At 42.4% G+C, this 21,357-nt stretch overlaps 1 protein-coding gene across 1 annotated transcript; it reads left to right on the top strand.

The window, feature by feature from the left end:
• The first annotated feature begins 1,089 nt into the window (after positions 1 to 1,089).
• stk17al (serine/threonine kinase 17a like) lies at positions 1,090 to 12,727 on the top strand. The gene is made up of 7 exons (XM_054608080.1): positions 1,090 to 1,479; positions 4,922 to 5,134; positions 8,808 to 8,952; positions 9,547 to 9,673; positions 9,776 to 9,824; positions 10,103 to 10,282; positions 11,060 to 12,727. Exons 1-7 carry the CDS (start codon positions 1,367 to 1,369, stop codon positions 11,355 to 11,357), a joined length of 1,125 nt encoding a protein of 374 aa, XP_054464055.1. The 5' UTR covers positions 1,090 to 1,366; the 3' UTR covers positions 11,358 to 12,727.
• Positions 12,728 to 21,357: the final 8,630 nt, after the last annotated feature.

Raw genomic sequence — 21,357 nt, 5'->3', positions numbered from 1 at the left:
TGTCTGTTGGCTCGGGGTGAGCCCAGGTAGTCTTTCCAACAGCTTCACAGTTTCACAGTTTTAGCATCACCAAGCCTCTGGAGCTTAGGCGACACATTTCTCATAGAGTCCAGGTCACCTCCAACTCAGCAGGCCATAAATACCAATCCCTATACCTCACTGGTTTCTCTTTATGTCCTCTATCCTGGCTACAGAGTGACTTGTGATGATGACATTTCTATTTCTGATTTCTTTTATCATATCAAATCTGAAGGTTAAGAAAAGATTAAGAAAACCCCCAGTCACCTGCACACGATCATCACCGTACTCTCCCTTCCAAACCGTCCAACTGCCACACATGCTGATGAGCTGTCTAATGAGATGTTTTGAATTCTTCTGTAATGACATGCAGGTTCAATGGGCCGACAAACAACCCCTCCCACAGAGTTTACAGGAAAGCTCTAAAACCCCAAGGGCAGCTTCACACTGCTGACTGAGCTGGACTGGAGTGTGAGAAAAGAAATGCTCGCTTGTAGCGCAGCCAAGCCCAGATACAAGCAGCACGAAAAGACATAACAACGAGGACAAACATAACTGAAATGTTTGCCAGCATATGCGTGCCTTTTAAGTTTCTTTTAGAAGTACATTTGGGGGGGTCAGTGGGTACAACATGGGGTTAGAAGTAAAGAGGGAAAAGGGTTAATCAAGTAGTCAATGAGTTAAGTTACCATTTTAGTGTCTTATTAATAAGACCTTGTCAAATTAAAGAACTTTAAGGCTAATAATAAATCATAACTATTATGGTGCTGGAAATTATAATGTGATAAAGCAGTTTGACCTCCTTCATGTTGATTATCTTGTGATTAATGCGTGTGATGATCACCATCGTTGTATTGGTTTAAGTCAACATCAGAACTATTCCAACTGAAACTAACGATAAAAGTATTTGTTTATGTTTGTGTACCTGCGCCGATAAGCTGCTGTCACTTGAACGCACCGCTTGCCAGCTGACTTGCGCCTCCTCTTCAGCACGTTCATTGGCTCTCCGCTGCGGAGAGTCAGCTCAGGGGGGGGGGAGAAACCTGCCCTCATGAGGAGTTTATTGTCAGGAATGTGTAGTAGCACTCAGACTAATTTACCGCACCGACCGTGCCGCACTCCCCGCAGGGCATCATCCTCTTGTTTTGTTTTTTGGGGGGGGGGCAACGCGCGTCTTGGATTATCTCCCGGTGTGTTGACACGGCTGCCGTTGGCTCTAAGCGACTTTAACATGCAAGTTTTTACTTGAGGAGAAAAAAAACCCCGAAAAAAAACACGTCTTTGTTGTGTTACACATAGATTTTTTTTTCTCGTGAAGGAAGATTGTTTCAATTTAAACGCGACTTCAATGCCAGATTCAGCAAAGATGAGCAAAAACGGAATGGTGACTAAGATCCACACGAGGATACGAGCTGACCCGTTCACCACCAATTACGAGCTGGTGGGCAGAGAGCTGGGCAGGTGAGCGTGTTTCCTTTATCCCCCCTGCATCCATTGATGAGACTCTGATCCGCGTCCTGACTTTGCTCGTAATTTGCTACTAATATCTTGATGCGTTGTTTGTTTGTTTTTTTTTTGTGAAGCTGAAAATGATCTCTGTTGCACGTTTCAATGTGAAGTTTGTTAATTGGACGTTTCCATGCCGGGCTAAAAGCGCAGAACTTGACGCGCTTTTGGCACTCGCAACGGTAATGCGTCCTTGTGTGGAAGTTTTTTGGGAAAGTATTCGCACTTTGTGATCATTTAGATTTAAATAATAAGGCGATCATAATGAGATGATTGTAGATGCCGGAGCCCAAAGGGTGCTGTTAGATGAGGAGGAATTTGAACACACTGTTCTTACATGTCTGACATCTTGGAGGCGAAAGCATGACATTTTACTCTTTGTTTTGAAACTCCACTCCTGCGCTATTGTTTCTGTCGATGCCCACTTGTGTAGTTTAGTAGTTTTTTGTGTATGTGCTGGTAAAAAAAATGTCAACTTCCTTTCTTGTGTATGTGCTGGTAAAAAAAATGTCAACTTCCTCAAATGCCATGAGTTAAATTCAATATCAGTTTGGAGTCATATCACAGTAGAGGTAAAAAGAGTAAAAATGGCAAGCCATACAGTACAAGGCCAGTGAAGGAAACACAAGACATTGTGTATTTCTTTTGTGTGTGTAAATCAGAACTCTTCTGTTGTATAGACCTGCTCTCCTGTCTCATACCGGTTTTCCCAGCATGAAATATACCATTTCCCTCTGTCTCTCTTCAGCCAAATGCATGGTGTGGGTCACTCGCAGTACCAGAAGTGCACATTCCAGCAGTATTTAAGTGGGGATTCCCCGATGTGCCAGACAATAATGACTTATCTCAAAAAGCATTAAGAATTCTTGGGATTTATTGCCGTTTGTGCCAATTCTGCATCTGTCTCCATAACTCCCAATCTTCACTGTAAGTTTGCTGCTCTGCAGAGAGTGGTGGGACAGCCTCAATAAAGAGTCAGTGGGTAGTAGCCAGTTTTCCTTGTCAGACACCCTGGGACATCCTGGGACAGCAGCCAGGACCTATGTGTGTGTGTGTGGAGGTGGGGGGGTTAGAGGATGCAGCCTCCAAACGCCCCCTCTTCCTCCTCTCACCCTCATACCTCACCCCTTCATCCTCCTCTTCCCATGAGTCCGACCCAACAACATCCTGGGATCAGGTCTCATAATCGCATTAAGTGCAGGAATGTAATGTATGCCGGCAGATCGGTCTGTACATTAGGAGGCCTGTTGACCATATTAGAGCAGCTTGTAGGTGACTGAGTTCAATTCTTTCTTCAGCAGTAAGACTTATTCGTCTGCATTTCCAAAACCTTTTTCATCATCAAGCTTTGCATAGTGACTTGTGGTCCCCTGCAGAACTCTGTGTGAAAGATGTTGAGGCCAACTGGTAAACCGAAAAAGGAACTCATGTTGTGTGTCAGTCTGTCTGTGAAACGGGCAGGGCTGTCATATCTCATCGCACTTCAGACATGAGTCAACGACCCACTGAGGGAGACAAAACGCAGACTCCACAGGAAACCAATTTCTCAATGAAATGATCACCATCTGTACTGGTGGTGAGGAGTTAGCTTCATGCGTCACAGAAAAGTTGAGACTGATTTCAGACTGATTTCAGACAGATAAGGACAACCTTGCAAATGAGCAGTTTGATTTGCTGTGGAGTCGGACAGGATGTTTGAGAAAGAGGGTTTTCTACTGCAACACATCTAACTGGGGTTTTTTTTAATGCAAAAAAAAATGTAATGCGTAGAATATTACATTAAAGCACTGTGATGTCATGTATAACCAGGAGATTGTGCATCTGCCCTAGTGACACGGCAGAGTGTGAACGTAGCCGGCTGGGAGATGGCCGTGTTCAGTAACCTCTGACCTTTTGTCAGCCTTTGAAAAGGCCTCCTGTTGCTCCTTTTTTAGTGGCCAGCGATCATTCCTTTTCACTCCGTATGTAGTTCCCAGCCCACAGAGAGCTGCTCTGAACTTGGCTAATTAAGGATGAAAAGCCTCTGACGAGTTTTGCCTTTTCACTCTGAACAATGAGTCGTCACTATTCCGCGAGACCGTGGTGGTGGTGGTGGGGGGAAGAAGAAGAAGAAGAAGAGAAGGAAGGAACAGACCTCACAGCAGCCCGGGATGGTAGCCAAAAACAGAACCCGTCTCTGGCCAGAACAGTTGCTGTTTTTGGTCGGCGGCGGGCACAGTGGGCTCAGAGTAACGCTGTGCGGGGGAAAAATGACCGGCACCATGCTGACCGGGCCGCTTCATTTAGATTCAGTTCACGGTCGTCTTTTCCTAAGCCCTCGGCAGCGTATCCGTATTGCCCATTGAAACATTGAGATGTTAGTTGGACGTAGACGCTGAGGTTACAGCGTCCATTTATGCCCCGCTGCCGTGGCTCCAACCTGACTGTAGCAGCAGTGACCCCCCTGCCTGGCCCTACCCTACACCAGCGGTCTGGTGGGTGGTCCTGGTCTCTGGGGCTGCTGTATCAGCTGACCGGTCAGCTTTTGTGTGCGATTTGTCAAAGGAGAGGCAGGCTGTGTCCGAGGGTCCCGGCGGAGGTGTCAACACAATCCCATTTGTCCCCGCTGCTGTCAGCTGTGAAGAAAAGGGAAGTGGACTAGGCCTCATTATCAGCCTGGGAGGGACGGCTGGATGATTGTGGTCGGCCTGACACGGCGGGGCAATTCTGCACACATCGGACATCCTGCCCACACCCACGGCTGACCCTCCACACCTCCCACCAATCTGTCAATGTATATGCATTTAAAAAAAAAAAAAAAAAAAAGATTAGTGGTGATGATGTCGTTAAAATGGATGTTCTTGTGTTTTCAGTCACATGCAGCAACCGAGCTGTTCCATCTCTTTGCTTTCACTTGACCTTAGCTTTATCACGGCCCTCCCCACTAGTCTGAAGCCTTATCTTCCTCCCGTCAGACCCTCCTGAAGGCTAGAGGAAGAGGAGGGTGAAACTCGGAGAGCTTTAATGAAAGTCTAATGACTCATCCACAGCTGAGCATATCAGTGCTCCAAAGCACAAATTCAAATGATGCCAGTGAACCTTCTTATCTGTGAACTGTTCTTTAACCTCGCCTACAGTGCTGCACTCGTGGCCGGTTGGCGGCCTTATCCACATGCCTTGCACTGTAATCTAGGTTTCACCTCATGGCGGTTTAACTGTCATGAGTATGTCCAGTAATTTTAGCCCTTTCATACGCTGCAGTTTCAATGACCTAAATTTAATCCAGTGGTCCCGTTGGCTACTTGGGAATAGAACAGTATCTCTAAACCAAATATATTTGAAAAGCCAATAATGTGGTTGTGATTATTCTGTCTCATACTGCCTCTCCACTCACTCTCCCACTCTCTTTGTCTCCCAGGGGAAAGTTCGCGGTGGTGAAAAAGTGCATTGAGAAGGCTACTGGGAAGCAGTGCGCTGCTAAGTTTCTGCGAAAGCGGCGAAAGGGGGAGGACTGCCGCATGGACATCTTGAACGAGATCGCCGTGTTGGAGTCGGCCAAGGCAAACCCGTACGTGGTGGCGCTGTATGAGGTCTACGAAACCAACAGCGAAATCATCCTTGTTCTGGAGTGGTAAGACAACACTGGACGTTAGAGAAACAACACAAAATTTCACTGAAAAAAAAAAACCCAGCTCTCACATTTGAGCAGATGTCTCTCACTCTAAAGTTTGTTCCAACTCTCGAGCAATGTGATCTGAGAAAAAAGTAACGGCATTAATTTGATTGACCTTTTAAACCATGCCAGGTAAAACTGGGGATAGAACCATACAAATCTTTTAAATCATCACTCACTAAACTTTCTACATGTGGAGTTTAAGCATGCCTGAGGGATTTGAGGACACCAAATAATTATTAATTTCTACTTAATAGGCGTCATCAAAACCTTACACCGACTGCAACATCCTGTGTGATTCATGACAGGAATGTCAATGCTTTGTTGTTTTCTTGTGAATTGTCAGCTTTTATCTCAATCTACCTCAAGCTATGTGGAAAAAAAAAAAGAACCTTCTCTCACTTTGAGTTATGTGCTGGTTGCTGAGGGGAAAACAGCTGCAAGTCACTCAAGCCTTTCTCACCTCAAAGAAAAAGAAAAAAAACCAACACACGCACGTGTGTGAAATGCATAGCGCTTGCACTGTTGTGACATGATTTCAGCCTTAAATGGAAATTCTCTCTCTCTGTGGTTAGTCGCTCGTCTCGTCATAGCCTCAGCACCTCGGTTTCTTGTTATGCGAAATGGCTGTCAGGAACTGTCACTTTGAATACCAATGTGGCAGAACTGCACCGAGCTCTCTGTGTGAAAATAACGATATCGAGCTACAAATGAGTCACTTACAACCCACTGTGAGAACGTAGCACTCAGTGCTCCAGACTGAACACGCAGGTGAAGTTCAGGGATCGTTCAGTGATCCAGCAAAGGTCAACCCCGGCCGTCTGGCTCTGGTCTGTTGTGGTTTGGGTGTTAACTGACATGATGCATATCCAGTAAGTGTTCTCTGACCGCTCTAATGACGACCTCTAATTAGGATTTCCAGAGGACACTTAGCATCTTAATTACCTTGCTCGCCTCATTACGGGGAGATAACGCGGGGCAATTACGCCTGAACCACGTCCCCCTGACCCCTGTTCCTGAACTGCACGCTGCTCAGGCAGGAAGCCCTCCCCTGCCCGGTCCTCGGTAGTCCTCCCGATCCCAGACATGGAATGCCTCCTCAGAACAAAGGTCTCTCTGTGGGGGGTGGGGGGGGGATGTGTTTGACCTCTGACTGAAGTGTGAAAGGGGAAGTAGCACCACAGTTCACCCCTGCATGCCTGCAGAGAAAACATAGCAGGAGGTCAGTCGGCGCTGGGCCACAGTTCCTCTTTGGCTCCCAAGTAGAGCTTTGAGCATAAGATCAAGCAGTGTCGCACATGCACAATATTTTTATAACTTAAAGAGCTCCGTTTTTTTAAATGCCAGCCCATGCTTTTTTTCAGTTTTGTTCTCTATCGCACTGTACGTTTGTCCTAAAAGCTGCAGTAACATTTGCAGTGACGCCATTGGCCACCGAAAAGCTGCATTTTAAAAAAAACTGTCTGACCTCAGCATGAGTTTCAAGAATTGCAAACCATTTTCCATTTCCTGTGGGTTTAAATGTAAGCAGCAAGCGAGGCTCCCAAAAGTAGCACACACCACCACTCGGGGTATGAAGTGTTGTTGTACACACACACACACACACACACACACACACACACACACACACACACACACACACACACACACACACACACACACACACACACACACACACACACGCGCTCTTAGTGTAGCCGCGACCACATCCTTGGTAATGTCAGAGAAATAGAAGTTGAATTCTAATCATCTTGGAGAGCTCCAGCCTGTGTCAGTACCACAGAAACCCTCATCGTAATGACTAGTTAGAGAGGTGGTCACTTTGATGAAAAATGAAGATGCGTCACTTTTTTTGTTTTGTGCACAGTAGCTATGCTTACTGGAGAATTCATCACTGTGCCCCTGATGAAGGAAGCACAGTTTTTCATTTCCTGCTTTAAAGGAAAGTGTAGTTAAAAAGAGCAAACATCCTCTCCTTCAGAACTGAACTGCTTTGAATAAGAGAAATGCATGATATGTTCCAAGCTCGTGTCTTCAAATGGCTGTTAAGCTCATCCGTGTCCTCGCTCATGTTGGCAGCAGTGGGTTTTAACTCGCAGCTCGGTGCAGGGGAGGATGTCTCCCTGCGCACTGAAGTAGTGTGTACATTAACTCTTGGAATGAGAGGGAGTGTGGAGACAATCTTCTGCCTTCAGGGGAAGTATCAGATCATTCCCAAGTGCTTGGCCAGAATGTGTGCAGTCTGTTGAATTTAAACAAGAAGGCCTTTATCAAGATATTAAATCCTCTCAGGCGCTCCGTTGACAGCTTAACGAAGCTGTTAAAGCACTTTGTCATGTCAAGCATTTAATTGTTCAGACAGGTACGGTAATAGTTCAATGTCCATGTTAAGTCGACTCAAGTTCAAGTTCAATATAACTAAAAGAGCCAGGATTATTTTTTTCTATTGCAGTTTTCAACTTCTTCATGTCCTCTCCTAAATGAAAACACTACCAATGCATGCTTGCATTTCATTTCACACATGCAGATTAATGCAGTTTCATTGTCTGTCTCCACTGCTCTCATGTTTGCAACAGGTGTGGTAGGTGGCAGGTGAAGTAATCTCTGCTGGAAGAAAAAAAATAAGATTAAATTTCGTGCCCAAGGCCTTGTAACAAAAATGTTCCTCAGATAAAAAGCATGTGTGCCATCTAAATCCCTCTCACATGGTCCTAGTTTTTTGTGGGTGAACTGTCAGCTTCAGGCATTGATCTGACTGATGTAGCATCCAGTGTCAAATCCACCATGTCTCCACTTAACATTGTTACACAAGTGCAGCAAGACCAGGCAGGAATCTGACTTTTCTTTCCACAAAAATGTGAGAAGTTGCTTTTGAGTTGTCAATTGACTAAATTCCATTTATAAAAAAAATTAAAAAGAAATAAAAAGAAAGGCTAATCCCTTACATGCAATTTGTTTTGAACAAACGAGCGTAAAACTATGCAGGCTGAGGCACACACAGTATCTAGTTACCAACCTGACACAACTCCTCTGACACCTTCTGTGGCTAATTTATAGCTTAAGATTCCTTTCTACTTTTAAGAAAATGTTTTGAACAGTTGGCCACTGTTTGCTTCTGTTTCCACTGGTTTGATTTTGTAAATTAAGCTGCAGCATATCAGGCTGTATAAGGCCTTATCTGCATCAGCTGTAAGCTGATATGTCCAGTCTTATCAAGTAATATTCCTAAGAATTGGAAAGTACATGCAGGAATTGTAAAATTATATTGATTCACGTTGGACTCGCATGCAGTGCATGGATGTGGATGGACTTTGTTCCTCCAGGCCAAAGTACACTTATGAGGAGACTGGCTGTTGCGTAATTTTAAAGAAACTGGAAATGACTTTGGGTTTGTTTACTAAAATTGTACTAATGGGACGAGTTGGAATTTCCTATTGTGAGCTTGTGTGAATCAAACTGAGAGGAAGGGTGTCTTTGTATGGTTTAAGGTGCAATTTATTATAACAAGTTAAAATTAATAAATCAAAAATGAAAGTAGGCCAAACTCAACTCGGTGGCTGCACAGCTCCTGTTCTTCCCATCCTCTCCTTGTTTTGTTTTCTCAGTTTTCCTTCCTGTGCTTTCCTTCCAGTGCCGCCGGTGGAGAAATCTTCAACCAATGTGTTGCCGATAACGACGAGGCCTTCACGGAGAAAGATGTGATCCGACTGGCCAAGCAGATCCTGACGGGAGTGGCCTTCCTGCATCGGAACAATGTGGTGCATCTGGATCTGAAAGTGAGTACAGTGAAAGAATACATGACAATATAGGGCAGTCTATTCCCCCCTGAGTGGCAGGCTAAAGGAGATATGATTTCCGTTATGCAACCACAACTCATTCACGGTGTCACGACACTGTTCCCACGAGGAATCAGCCGGTAAAGGAACCTGACTGAGCTATCCTGTTTTCATTAATTCCCCCCTGGGGTAACAAGAAGTCACCATTGAGCTTTTCTTTCAACATCCCATCTCGCAAATTAACCAAGTATCTGGTTTCTCAATACACATGTTATACAACTCCTTTTAAAAGCCATTCTGACCCAGGATTGAGAAACAGTCGCACATACACTCCAGTACTTGCTCACTCAAACCATGGAGCCATGCCAGTGGTTGGCACTGGTATCCTACCTGTTTACCGTCTCATCTGATTGGCTTAGAAGATGATCTCAGAGGAGCAGCTAGACGCTGACTGACGAACCCCAAAAGGCCTCAACCTCTTTGAACCAGTTACCTCAATTGCTCTGACTCATTCACGCTGCCATGTTATTATGACCTCAGACATAATTATGTAACATACCTCTGTCTAATTTGTCTCTGCGTCCTCCCCTCCAGCCCCAGAACATCTTGCTGACCAGTGCCAGTCCTCTGGGGGACATTCGCATCGTGGACTTTGGCTTGTCCAGACGCATGGATAACATCACAGAGGTCAGGGAGATCCTGGGTACCCCTGAATATGTTGGTGAGTCCTGCTTTCAGGCCTTAAATACCCAGAATCACCTGTGTCTTTTCAATGTGAGCGCCATTTGTCAAGACTAATTGGGGCCATGTGTTTCTCTTGCAGCACCAGAGATCCTGAACTATGAACCCATTAGCACCGCGACAGACATGTGGTAAGTGTGCTACTCTAGTTAACGTTGCTATTTACACGACTTTAGTCAGTTTTACGTCTGAGAATAAAGACACATTAAAGACGTTGACATCACCTCCGTAATGTGCAATAGACACGTCAAAGCTTTGACCACAACACCATCTTTGCGTCATTCTACATTGCAGTTAAATAATGACTGAGGATGAAGGCAGACAAATGTGTCCCAAAACAGATTTGGTAACCATCAAAAGGAGAAATTGCCTCATGACCTCCTTCCTTTTCTTCCTCCCCATCTGCCAGGAGTATCGGGGTCCTGACCTACGTCATGCTGACGGGCGAGTCGCCCTTCCTGGGTGACGAGAAGCAGGAGACATTCCTCAACATCTCCCAAGTCAACGTCGACTACTCGCAGGACACGTTCGAGGGGATCTCCTCCCTGGCTGTTGACTTCATCAAGTCCCTGCTGGTTAAAAACCCCAGGTGAGCTAGTTTACTGTGAAGACGAAGATATGATCAGGTGTTCTGATTATGACTAAAACTAAAACAAGTTTCCATCAGCATCTTTTTTGAGCTGATTTACTCACCAAGGATGTGAGTCAGGTACACACCGGCACGGAAGTGCATCCGCATGTGTCTAAATGAGTGTATGTGGTAAGATTTGCGTCACTTTGGCAAAAACCTATTTCCTTTTTTGCAGAAGGTGGCTGTTCTCACACACATAAAAAAAAAAAAAAAGAACCCTTTTTAGGCCACTGCTTTTGTTTTGACGTATTGCTGATGTGTAAATTTTGTGTGTCAAGAAATAAAACTTAAACTAAGGTGATTTTTTAAGGGAAGCTATGTAACCATTCTAAATGACTTTGGCTCTAACCATAATTCTGATTGAGGGCTCTAACACTGAGCCCATAAATTGTCTTCACAATTTGTTGATGCAAAGTAGCAGCAGCCTCTGTCTCACATCCAGAGCCATAATCTCCAGTCAGTATCGTTTAATTGCAGTAGAATACTGGCGACGTTGGAAAAAGTGAAAGATTCCACAGTGTTTGAGTAATCGGTGGGAGACGGATGGGGGAAAATACTTGAGAGCAAAAAGTGCTTTTCTCTGTGGTTTTCCAAACCAAATGTTGAAAAGGAATATGGCCGACGTCTGCGAGAGAGCAGATTGAGTGAAATTGGAAGATCCAGGCAATCCGTCGGTTATGTAAACTCCTCGGGAATTTCCAACTCATCACAGTGTTATTGTGTTTGTGTGTACAGGAAGAGAGCCACGGCAGAAGAATGCCTCGACCACCCCTGGCTGAACCCACTCGCCCAACCCCATCCCCATCCCCACCCGCAGCTCCACACCATGTCGGCCTCCTCTGTGGACGAGCCAGAGCTGAGCCAGTCAGAGTCGGAGCCCGAGAGCCCGGCTCCCTCCCCCGAGCTGGACTTGATTGGGTCGTACCTGGCTTGCCCGGGCCAGGGTGGGCTGAAGGCCGGCCGGGACGCCTTCTCCTTCAGCGAGCCCCTCTTTCCTACGCGGCCCGAGATCAAGCAGGAGCTGATCTGCTGAACGCCGTTTGCAAGGTTTAGAGAGAATGAGCAAGAAATTCAAACTCCGAGGAGCAGACGCTGAAAGCCAGTGAGCCTGCAGCTTCCTGGTCTTGATCTGACTCAGGGCCGTGCTGTATGGATGCTGTACGCCTGTTGCTGGCTGCTTCTACTGCTGTGATGTCTGTGAGCTGGGCTCTCTGTGTGTAGTCTGATACCTCTGCATGTGTGTGAGAATAATAATCGCTTCTCCGTGCTGATTTATGATTGTACGGAAGGAATGTGAGAGGAAGAAAGATGCAGGAGAAAAGCGGTGGGAGAAGAGACACAAGGAATTTTGTCGCAGGACTGCACTGCTGCCTTAAAAGTGACGGGAACCTGGCTTTACACTGTGGCTAGGTCACCGCTGCACGCACACTGGTTTCTCTTTTTACCCAATTAGCCTCTTGAACTGGGTTCTAGCGAGGAGGCAGCCTTGGGGAAATGACTTCACTCACTGTGCACTCTCATCAAAACACGTTTTGCTTCCACTGACCCAGACATACCTTCTGTGATGAGTTTTGTTGGAGGATGTAAAGGGTTTTAACAGATGGTTGTACTTAACTCAAGAATTAAAGCAAAGGACTGCTCCACTGTTTTTATATGTTTATTTATGCGTGTTTGTCATGCCACTTCAGCCCATAGAAGACACAAAGCCACATCAATGCCCGAGTTTAGAAATGGTAGCATTTTTTTTTTTTACAAGGACAATCTGAAGCACTTTTTTATTTTGTTATTGGACATGTGGTAAGAAACCAAAGGCTCTTCAAGCACAGTCAGCTGTCACACAATGTACTGTACATATTAACCATTTTCCACAATCCACTGTTTTTTGTCACATTTACCTTTTATTCACAAAGTGCCACTTTTTTTTTTTTTTTTTTTTTTTCAACCTCACTTCTTAATATTACAGTTTTGCATTTGTATTTTTTGTTGCACAATTTTATTTTATTTTTGTACTTAACTGCAAAGTTACCACAAGATTTCAGGCTCTTCAAATATTGTTAAAACATCAGTCTTGGAAAGAGGGGATGTTAGGGGTTGAAATTGTAATTGTGTTAAAGTGATGATTTGTATAAATATGTGATGTTTGCCTTCAAATGCTCGGGAGCAGAGAAATGTAAGGAATTTCTCGATAAGTACTGAAATGTATATTGAGTTAGTATTTAGATGAGTCTGTAAAATTATTGATGTATCATTATATCATTTCTTATTTTGTACATTTTACTTACTCCTGTTGTTTTCAGGCAGGTTTGCACTTGTCCTTGTGGACGCTATGTCAAAATGAATAAATGTTGATGGCATGCATTACAAAATGTAACAATGAAAAATACAGGTGCATTTTGTATCAAACTCTTTTGCTTGTGTGTGATTGTTTTTTAATTTATAGCAAAAATTTGCTATTTGGCAGCATTACTTTATTTTCCAAGCAGTTAACACATCTTATTACTTTCTGAATTAATTTAAGGCATTTACTGCAAAAGTAAAAAAAAATATGATTCTAGATTTGGAAAACAACGATATAATTCCAACATTGTAGATCTGTTATTTTGTTGCCATGGCTTTAGGGATGACAATGTCAGTCCAACTATTTAGTCTATATTAAAATATCTCAACCACTGATTCATGGACATTTTACAGACATAAAGATGATGTCTCCTATGACTTTGGCTGACTTTTCCTCTAGTCCCTCCAAATATCTGCAAAATGACTTAAATCCCCTTCAGGCTTGGCTGTGTTTAGCAACTGTTCACAAACTCAACTACAACATAAGCATTATACCTGCGTAACATTAGCATGCTGGCATTGTCACTAGGAGCATGTTAGCATGTAGATGTTGGTATTAAACTGGCTGCCATGTGTCTCCGGTAGCCCAGAACGGACAAACCAAAAACTAACTCTGTTAGGCCATTCACATTTTCAAAATGTTTTGTGCCAGCCACTGTACTTCTCCTACATGCTTGGCACATGGGAGAAGTTTTAGTTGGTTGCAATCTGCAACCATACTGCTAGATGCTGACAAACCCTACACATAGCACCTTTTAAAGGACAGACCTTCTGAGTTGACGGTAGGACAACCATAAACCCTCGCAGACTTAGTGGGAATGCACCTCAAAGTGTGAGTGAGGACATTGGTATTGGGCCCCTGTATAGTTCACTCCTGCTTACCAATCCTTCTGTGCTTTATGGGTTTAAAACAGTAACTTACAGAGATAAGGAGTTACCCATCAATCTGTTTTCATGCAGATTTTCCTGTAAACTCCTAAAGGAATATCTTCAACAATAAAAATGTATTTTCTTTTTTTCTTCGTAAACCCAAATGGTAAAGATAGAAATGTTAGATAACAATGTTGTCATGGAGCCAATTCTGATTTATTTTGCATTAGCATGTCAAAATTATCAGTGGACCGCTGATGGATTGCAGTATTCATGTACGGTATGTACTTTAATTGTAATCCTGGTATTCTATCAATGTAAACACAACTGAGTTTCCTCTAGGATAGCGGTTCCACAATTTTTTTTATCTTTAAAAGTGTCTTCCTGCAACCCCTCATCACACATTGCAAACATCTCAGTATAAGTAAACAAATAAACTATAGAACAATATAACATGTTTGGGTTGTTTTATTTGAGTAGTTTTTTAGAGACTTTAATTGATTAAAGTATTTCATCATAAAAAACCAACAATAGAGAAAAATCATGTTACTTTGTTAATCATATGACCCTTCATATTGATAAAACCATTTAGAAAAAATATATATTTTTATCTTTCTTTTGTAACATCCAACCACATGTTGCTGTCAGTGTTTCTGTTTTTCTATTGTTGATATTTGACCTGCGTGTCCTGTCGGGGAAAAAAAGCAGATCTCGTACCAAAACAGATTACCCACGTGTGGACCAGATGACATGTGAAGCATCTGCTTTACCTCTCAGCATGTCTATTTAGAGAAACAGAGTATCATAAAGAAAATAAGAGTCCTTCTCTCTGGCCAGTCTTCCATAAATACCCAGCAGACTCTCTGAACAAGAAATGCCAGCATCCTGTGAGGAGGAACACAAGAGCAATGCTTTCCACTGTAGTTAAGTCTCTTTCTCTCTCATGCACACGCTCTAATCCTTGTTTACTTGTGTCAGGTTAAACAACATCCCTGCCCGCCAATATCCTGAATTCTTGCTTTAATGTGCTCTTCCTCTCGTGGTTGGCTCTGAGCCAGGTCAGCTCTGCTGTGGCTGATGAGGAGAAGGTGGCTCTTGGACCGACTACTTACCCTAAAGAAAATCCTGCTGCTGCATTGAACTGAGGAATGCCAGAAATGTTCACAACTGGCCTCCTTCCTTTTTTTCAAACCTCGTCCTTTATGCCTCTCTTCCCTTTGTTTTCTCAGTGGGAGGTGGTATTGTTCCCATACAGCACACACACACACACACACACACACACACACACACACACACACACACACACACACACACACACACACACACACACACACACACACACACACACACACACTCACTCATAAACATCTGCAGTTTCTCAGAAGGACTCTCAGGATCAGTTGATGCAACTTTGATATTTAAGGTGACCATTAGCGGATGATTTAAGGCAGATGTGGGCAGTTTGCAGCATAAAAGAGCACTTGGCTCCTACGGATCCAAACAAATACAAAGAGTATAGTCAAAAAGCTTACTGTGACATCCAGATAACCTGCTGTCGACAATCTCCATGGATTGAAAACTAAGGTACCGTTAATGGTTTCTGAGGGTTATCAGGCAACAGATTCTGCTTTTAAACCCCACAGTGAGGGACATGACTTTGTCAAATCCATTTGTCTCTCTTGAGTCTGTGTAACAACAGCCAAAACAGATAACATTAATTAAACAAATATTGGCTTTTCTTGCACTGTACAGAACCTGGATGTCTGACATATGCTGGGATGTAAGATGTTTTTTGCTGAAGGCACTCAGCAGGCGTTTCTTCTCATGTCAACCAACCACAGACCGGTCTGTCAGCACCTCCGGCCATGACACATTGATCCCTGGAGGTTTGTGAAAATCCAGAGCTGGGATTTTAAAATGTAAACCTCTTGGGAAGCTGGAAGGGCTACATTCTACACTGTATAGGTCAAAACCATCGGTTATATAACCAAAGATTGTTTGACAGCAGCGTAGATTTTCCCCTGTGGATTTTCCCATCTATGGGCCACTGACAGTCTAGGAACACGCTTAAAAAAAAAGGATACTGCGACCATAATCTTATATTTGTTTATGTAGTTTATATAAGCACTTTTCTTCGTCATAGTTAAATGTTTGTTTTTTTATCTGACTGGACAAAGAGAACATGTAGCTTTATGAATGTGTGCATGGCAAATAGTCTGACTATTTCATGATACCCGATCACCTGAATTGGAACCCACCTGTCTTTTTTCTAACTTTATATATACATTATATGCAGAGACACCTGCAGCCCATCCTTATTTTCTAGGGCCCAACCAGATACCTGCTTCCATCACTAGACATAAATGTAATCTCTCTCTCTGTCTCCTCTGTGATGTTTTTCTCTCTCCGTGTCTCTCTCAATCTCGCCATCTCTAGATATCTTTCAGTGCACCAGGTTTCTCAGAAGTAGTTCCCCTCGCACCTTACATAACAGGGAAATTCCTTTACGCTCATGTTCCTGATTATGCTGCGGAGAGAGAGTACACTGATTTCGAGAACTCAAAAGTGTATGTGTGTGTTTGTGTAGCCTCAGTTCACCTTTGCATTGTAGCCACAAAGATCTCAATGACACAATGTATCGCTAGTAAAATAATATTCATTTCATCCCTTTGGGTTTCTGTTAAATTGACATCCTCTCAGTCACCCCCTGCACATCAGTTGAATCCTGCCACATTCCACCGTTTACCTTTAAGATCTTTAAGATCCACATAAAGTGCAAGCGCTTCGGCCTCTTGATGCTGATGTATGCCAGCGGCTGTTAGAAATGGTCAACCTCAGGTGGATGAAAACAAACGAAAGGATCCTCACAGTTACCTGGGATTCTGTCTCTTAGTCCCACAACACTATGGGAATGAAAGACCAACAATGACAACTCAAAAAAGGAGGCTGAAATTCTCTATGTCCGAAGACTAGATGTTGACCTGGACAAACAATGGAGATTTATTTCTTTCAGAGAAAGGAGAGAATCTGGTAACCCGCTGGTAATATGTTTCTCATAGTGATGCATTCATAGTAACGAGGGAGGCAAATGCCTTTGGTTAAGCCAAGCTATTTATTCTGTCCCTGGAAACGGTCGAAGAACAACAAAAGCATTTTCAACAAAGGGACCTCAACACGACCTGATGCTGCTGCCTGTTTTCCTCTGTCTGTGGTGGCCGTATCCTCCCTCAACATGGGGGCACTACTGGCACACACATTGCACTCAAAAAGCCACACAATAGGCACACTCAGCTCAGAGAGAACTTTTCAACTCGAAAAGCTGCGTAAGGAACCCAACCAAAACAAAGGATGCTGCTAAGTTGATCCTTAAAAGGTTCAATTTCATTGTGGGTAAGCTCATGGAAAGAAACAAAAACACTGCGAGTACTGTTTGGATTTGCAGAACGCGGTGCACTCGAATGCACACTCACATGTGCTTAAGTTTTAGTTTATACACACACTCGCCAGAGAACGTGCGGTGAACTCTGTCCGCTGAGTCGCTGCAAGCTCGGGAGGGAGTCCAGGTTTTGTTTCAGACTGACAGGGAACAGATTCTGGCGCTTGATTTTGACCCACAGTGTTCTGCTTGTTTACTACGGTACTGGATTAGGGAGTTATTTGGAGCACGCACACACAAACACACACACACACACAGGTAATCAGCATTCAGGATTAAGACACGTGTGTTAGGGATACATTTAGATGAAACTCTTTCACTCATGACAGTTGTGCTATCTTATGGCTTTCTACATCCATATCTTTTTATTTGTTTGAGTTATTGTTGCAAATCTTTTATTGCATTTAGTGTTAAGCAACATTATGGACATTTAATATTCAACACCAAAAAAGGAAAAAGTTATGAATAAAGGTTGACTGTCTGAAGACTTTATAAAATGAATCTGCCTAACAGTGATGCTTGCTTGTCAAGTTTTCTTTTTTTGTTGTCTCAACCAAAATATAAATTTCCATTATGTGTAACAAATTTTTTCAATGTCTGAACACAAAGTAGAGGGTCATAACTTCTAATGTAAATTTGATTGACACATTTACAATCCTGCTCTGCACACGTTGTATATACAGTACTTACAAATATCACATTCATCAACTCCAATAGTCATTTCTCTATTTTAACGACCACTAATAATTCTAAATGACACCCAGAAAAAGTAGTAGCTGGAGTTGCAACACTGTCACTTACTTATTTCAATTTGATGAAATCGAACAGAGAAGAGAGATAAATTCTTAACACTTAAATGGCCTCAATGGTCGAACAAACAAGCAGACTAAGCATGTAGGAAAAAACTACATCAGACAATGTCCAAACTGACTGAGCACATGTTGCTTCTTTTGTCCTGATGGTGCCTGGGTATCCCTGCATGATGTCTATACACATTTATCTCATCTGGCTTTATGTTTTCCATATGTTTAATTTCTCCACTTTATACATGTTGTCTGGAGTTTCATCACTTTTTCTTGTATTTTTGTTTTCTTTTGAATATAAAGGTTAAAGTACTTTTCTTCTTAGCTATATTGCTCTGCCCATTTTCTAAGTGCATTGACCTTTAGATCAAAATCTAATTCTAAAATGTTCAGTGAGAAAAAATAAATATTCTAAAGGCCCTGCCTAGGAAAATGGCTTTGCATCTGTCCAACAGTCTGGTCACGAACTCTTAACCTTTAGAGTTTGTTTCTAGTTTCTAGAACTGGAAACATTATTTGGTTTCCAATTCGCAACTGGAGAGACCCATGACATCCATCCTTTCAAGCTTCGCAACATGGAGCAGTCATGTCTTCGGTTGATCCTCACTTTTTGAATTGCAGCTGTTAAAAGTTTCTCGGCTATGGTTTCCAGACTGTTGCACTTTAGCCCCAAAAATCTTCTTCAGCAGCATCTGGGTCACTTTTGAAATCTACTATCAAATCAGATGTTGCTGTTCCAAAATATGCTGGATTTAACCGGAAAAATCCTGATCTGTGGCAAACATCTCAACTGTAGAGGTGATGCGGCCAAGCTGAAACATCAAACTGCATGTAAAAAATTGTGACAGCATTATATTGACTGCGGTGGTGTCTCCCTTTATCGTAAACGTGTGGTTTCCTCGCAATTTATCCAAAGATCGTAACTCGATCTTACCGCATGAGCTAAGATAAACAGACAATAAAATCACACAAGCTGACATAGAGTGTGCACATTCAATAGTGGCACATGTAAACACATACACATTGCAGTGCCCACCTCACTGACTCTTCTCTCATCCTGCTGGGGTTGTTTGCGATGTGGGGTACCAGCCTCAGGTAGTTGCTGACTGTGTGGACACACGCTGGGTAGTTGACTCAGAACAATCTCTGTGAAAGAGATTCAACTAGACAGCAGCACCTGTGTGTGTCTGACAGGATGCCCCTGGACATCATTTATAGTCAGTGCCATCATGACGTCAAGTCTGTAATTAATTATTATTTAGCTGAGTCCTCCAAAATGTCTGCCTGTCTCTTGCTCTAATGTTTGATCTGTTCCTCATCTTGCCAAAGCATATTTACTTACTGGCTGAAAGTTATAAACAAACTAACTTCCAGCAGACATATATTAGAGATAAAGTGTACAAATAGTAATGGTGTTATTCAGGCATGTTTAAAATGTGTGCACAAACAGGAAGAAGAAAAATTCAGCCGTACCTATACTAAGGTCAACAATAGTCTAGTACAGAGATGGTACACAATTTGATTACTTAACTTTCATTTCATTAAATCATCTAATTTGGTTTTTTTATGTCTTTTATTACTTTCACATGTGGCAGATAATCTAGAAATCAGCGTTGTGAGGTCTTTGGTTGTTTGTCACATTATAAGAAATGTGCCGAGTGCACAACTCCAACCATCTGTTCAGTGGTTACTAGGATAGAGCAGAGGTTCAGCAACTGTATGCACAACCTTGTTCAACAGTGATAGAGGGCAAGAGATCGAGCCCAGCAAACATACTGACAGTTTACTTTTAGTGTGACCTCAGGGAAAAAGAGTGGAAGGTACATAAAAGATTCATGCACAGTCGAAACAGCTGGCCTGGCTCTGTTTCAAGCACCTCTTGAGCTCTCTTACAACAGAAATGTGAAAACAACAATTTGTGTTTTTACACTGAGCTACATGCAGGCTAAACTATTGCTTGACGAAGAACAGCGTTTTTTTAAACCACCCAGAGTTTCTGTGCAGCTTCTGTTTCTGTATTTTGTGATGGACACTGCTGCTGGCTTGCTTGGCTCAGCTCATACATCGCTGATACTTGGAAGGCTCATTGGGGGCTTAAGTGTTTTTTTGTTTTTTTACTGGAGGTCTCTTCTTTTTCCAAGAGGGGGCAGCAGATGTTTGTGGAAGAGATAAAATCAATGTTGTTGTGTCATTTTAAGTAATGTTGAAAATGTCTTTGAGTCATACATAGGCATCTTATCAAGCATTGTAATGCACTCAGTCGCTAATAATCAGTCAAAACTGTGGACATTACCTGGTTTGTGGAATAATGGTGAAAGTGGTGACCTACTGCATAAGGCTGTCCTGACTAAAAATATTATTATTACCTTTTTTTGCAAATGAGAAATAAACAGTCTAAGATATTTCACCCATGCAGGCTGCTTGTTATCAGGCTGAACCAGGAACACTGCTGTTTATGCACCCATTTAAATCTACATAATAAATCAATAAGGAGTTGTTTACTCAAATCATTTAGGCAAAACCCTCTAGAAGCAAAATTACCAAAATGCATACTGGGTACACGAGTTTGTGTTGTGTTGTTGCAAGTTATAGGTTAAAACAATACATATACATAAAACAATAATCAAACAATAATAACAACTTTGACAGGTAATTCTGCTGTTTTGAAAAAAATGTTTAGGGTATAATACAACTGTGATTCTCAAACTGTTGCCCAAGTACCACTGGTGTTATGCAAAAGCTTCACTAAAAGACCTAACAATTTTATAACAATGATCCTTAACTTAAAACCGAAATAAACACATTTTATTTCATTTTATTTCATTTTATTTCATTTTATTTCATTTTATTTCATTTTATTTCATACAAAAGTTATTTATTACATATACACATCTTATTACACATCTTATCAAAGTCAGATGAGCCTTTTTAGTACAATGTTCAGCAGGTGTTAACATGTTCTCCATCTCAGAGCATTCAAACATCTGCTGGTGGTTGACTATTCTTCTGAGACTGGTAGGCTGATGAGGCTGATAATTCAGTTGTTCCTGTGATACTGGATGGATGTGACTAGTTGATGAGAACCGCTATTATCATGACTGAGAGGTGACAGCAATGACAGCAAGGAGATTATGATTGAGCATGAGTGAGAGGAGTGAATGGCAGGATGTATGAGAAATAAACTTTAGGCTTAAACATCTGGACTCACGTTAGAGCTTCATTACAACTCATTCTGCGATGGAACACAAATGTGTGTACATGTGTGTAATTAAGGCTCTCTCTGGTGGCAACAACTGCCTCTTAGAATATTTTTTATTTTTCATTTATTTTGGCAGTGCTAGTCAGTATTATGAGCCCTGTCACAGAAAGATTTTCTGAAAAAGAGGAAAGCAAACATGTTCTTTCAGAGTAATTTGCTTGTTGCCTCCAGGAATATTTTAGAGGTTTCTTGGTGCCTGGAAAGGAATTAGTCAAAAGGTCAGCTGTCACATCTTTTTATGTGATTGTCACTTGATTTTTTCCTTTTTTCCTGGCTTCTTGTGCAACTCTCTTCCACAGAGTTATGGAGATTTTTGCATGTTTGTGTG

Source organism: Anoplopoma fimbria, chromosome 11 (assembly GCF_027596085.1).
Source record: "Anoplopoma fimbria isolate UVic2021 breed Golden Eagle Sablefish chromosome 11, Afim_UVic_2022, whole genome shotgun sequence".
Taxonomy (NCBI): Eukaryota; Metazoa; Chordata; class Actinopteri; order Perciformes; family Anoplopomatidae; genus Anoplopoma; species Anoplopoma fimbria.
This window is presented reverse-complemented; position numbering and strand designations above follow the sequence as displayed.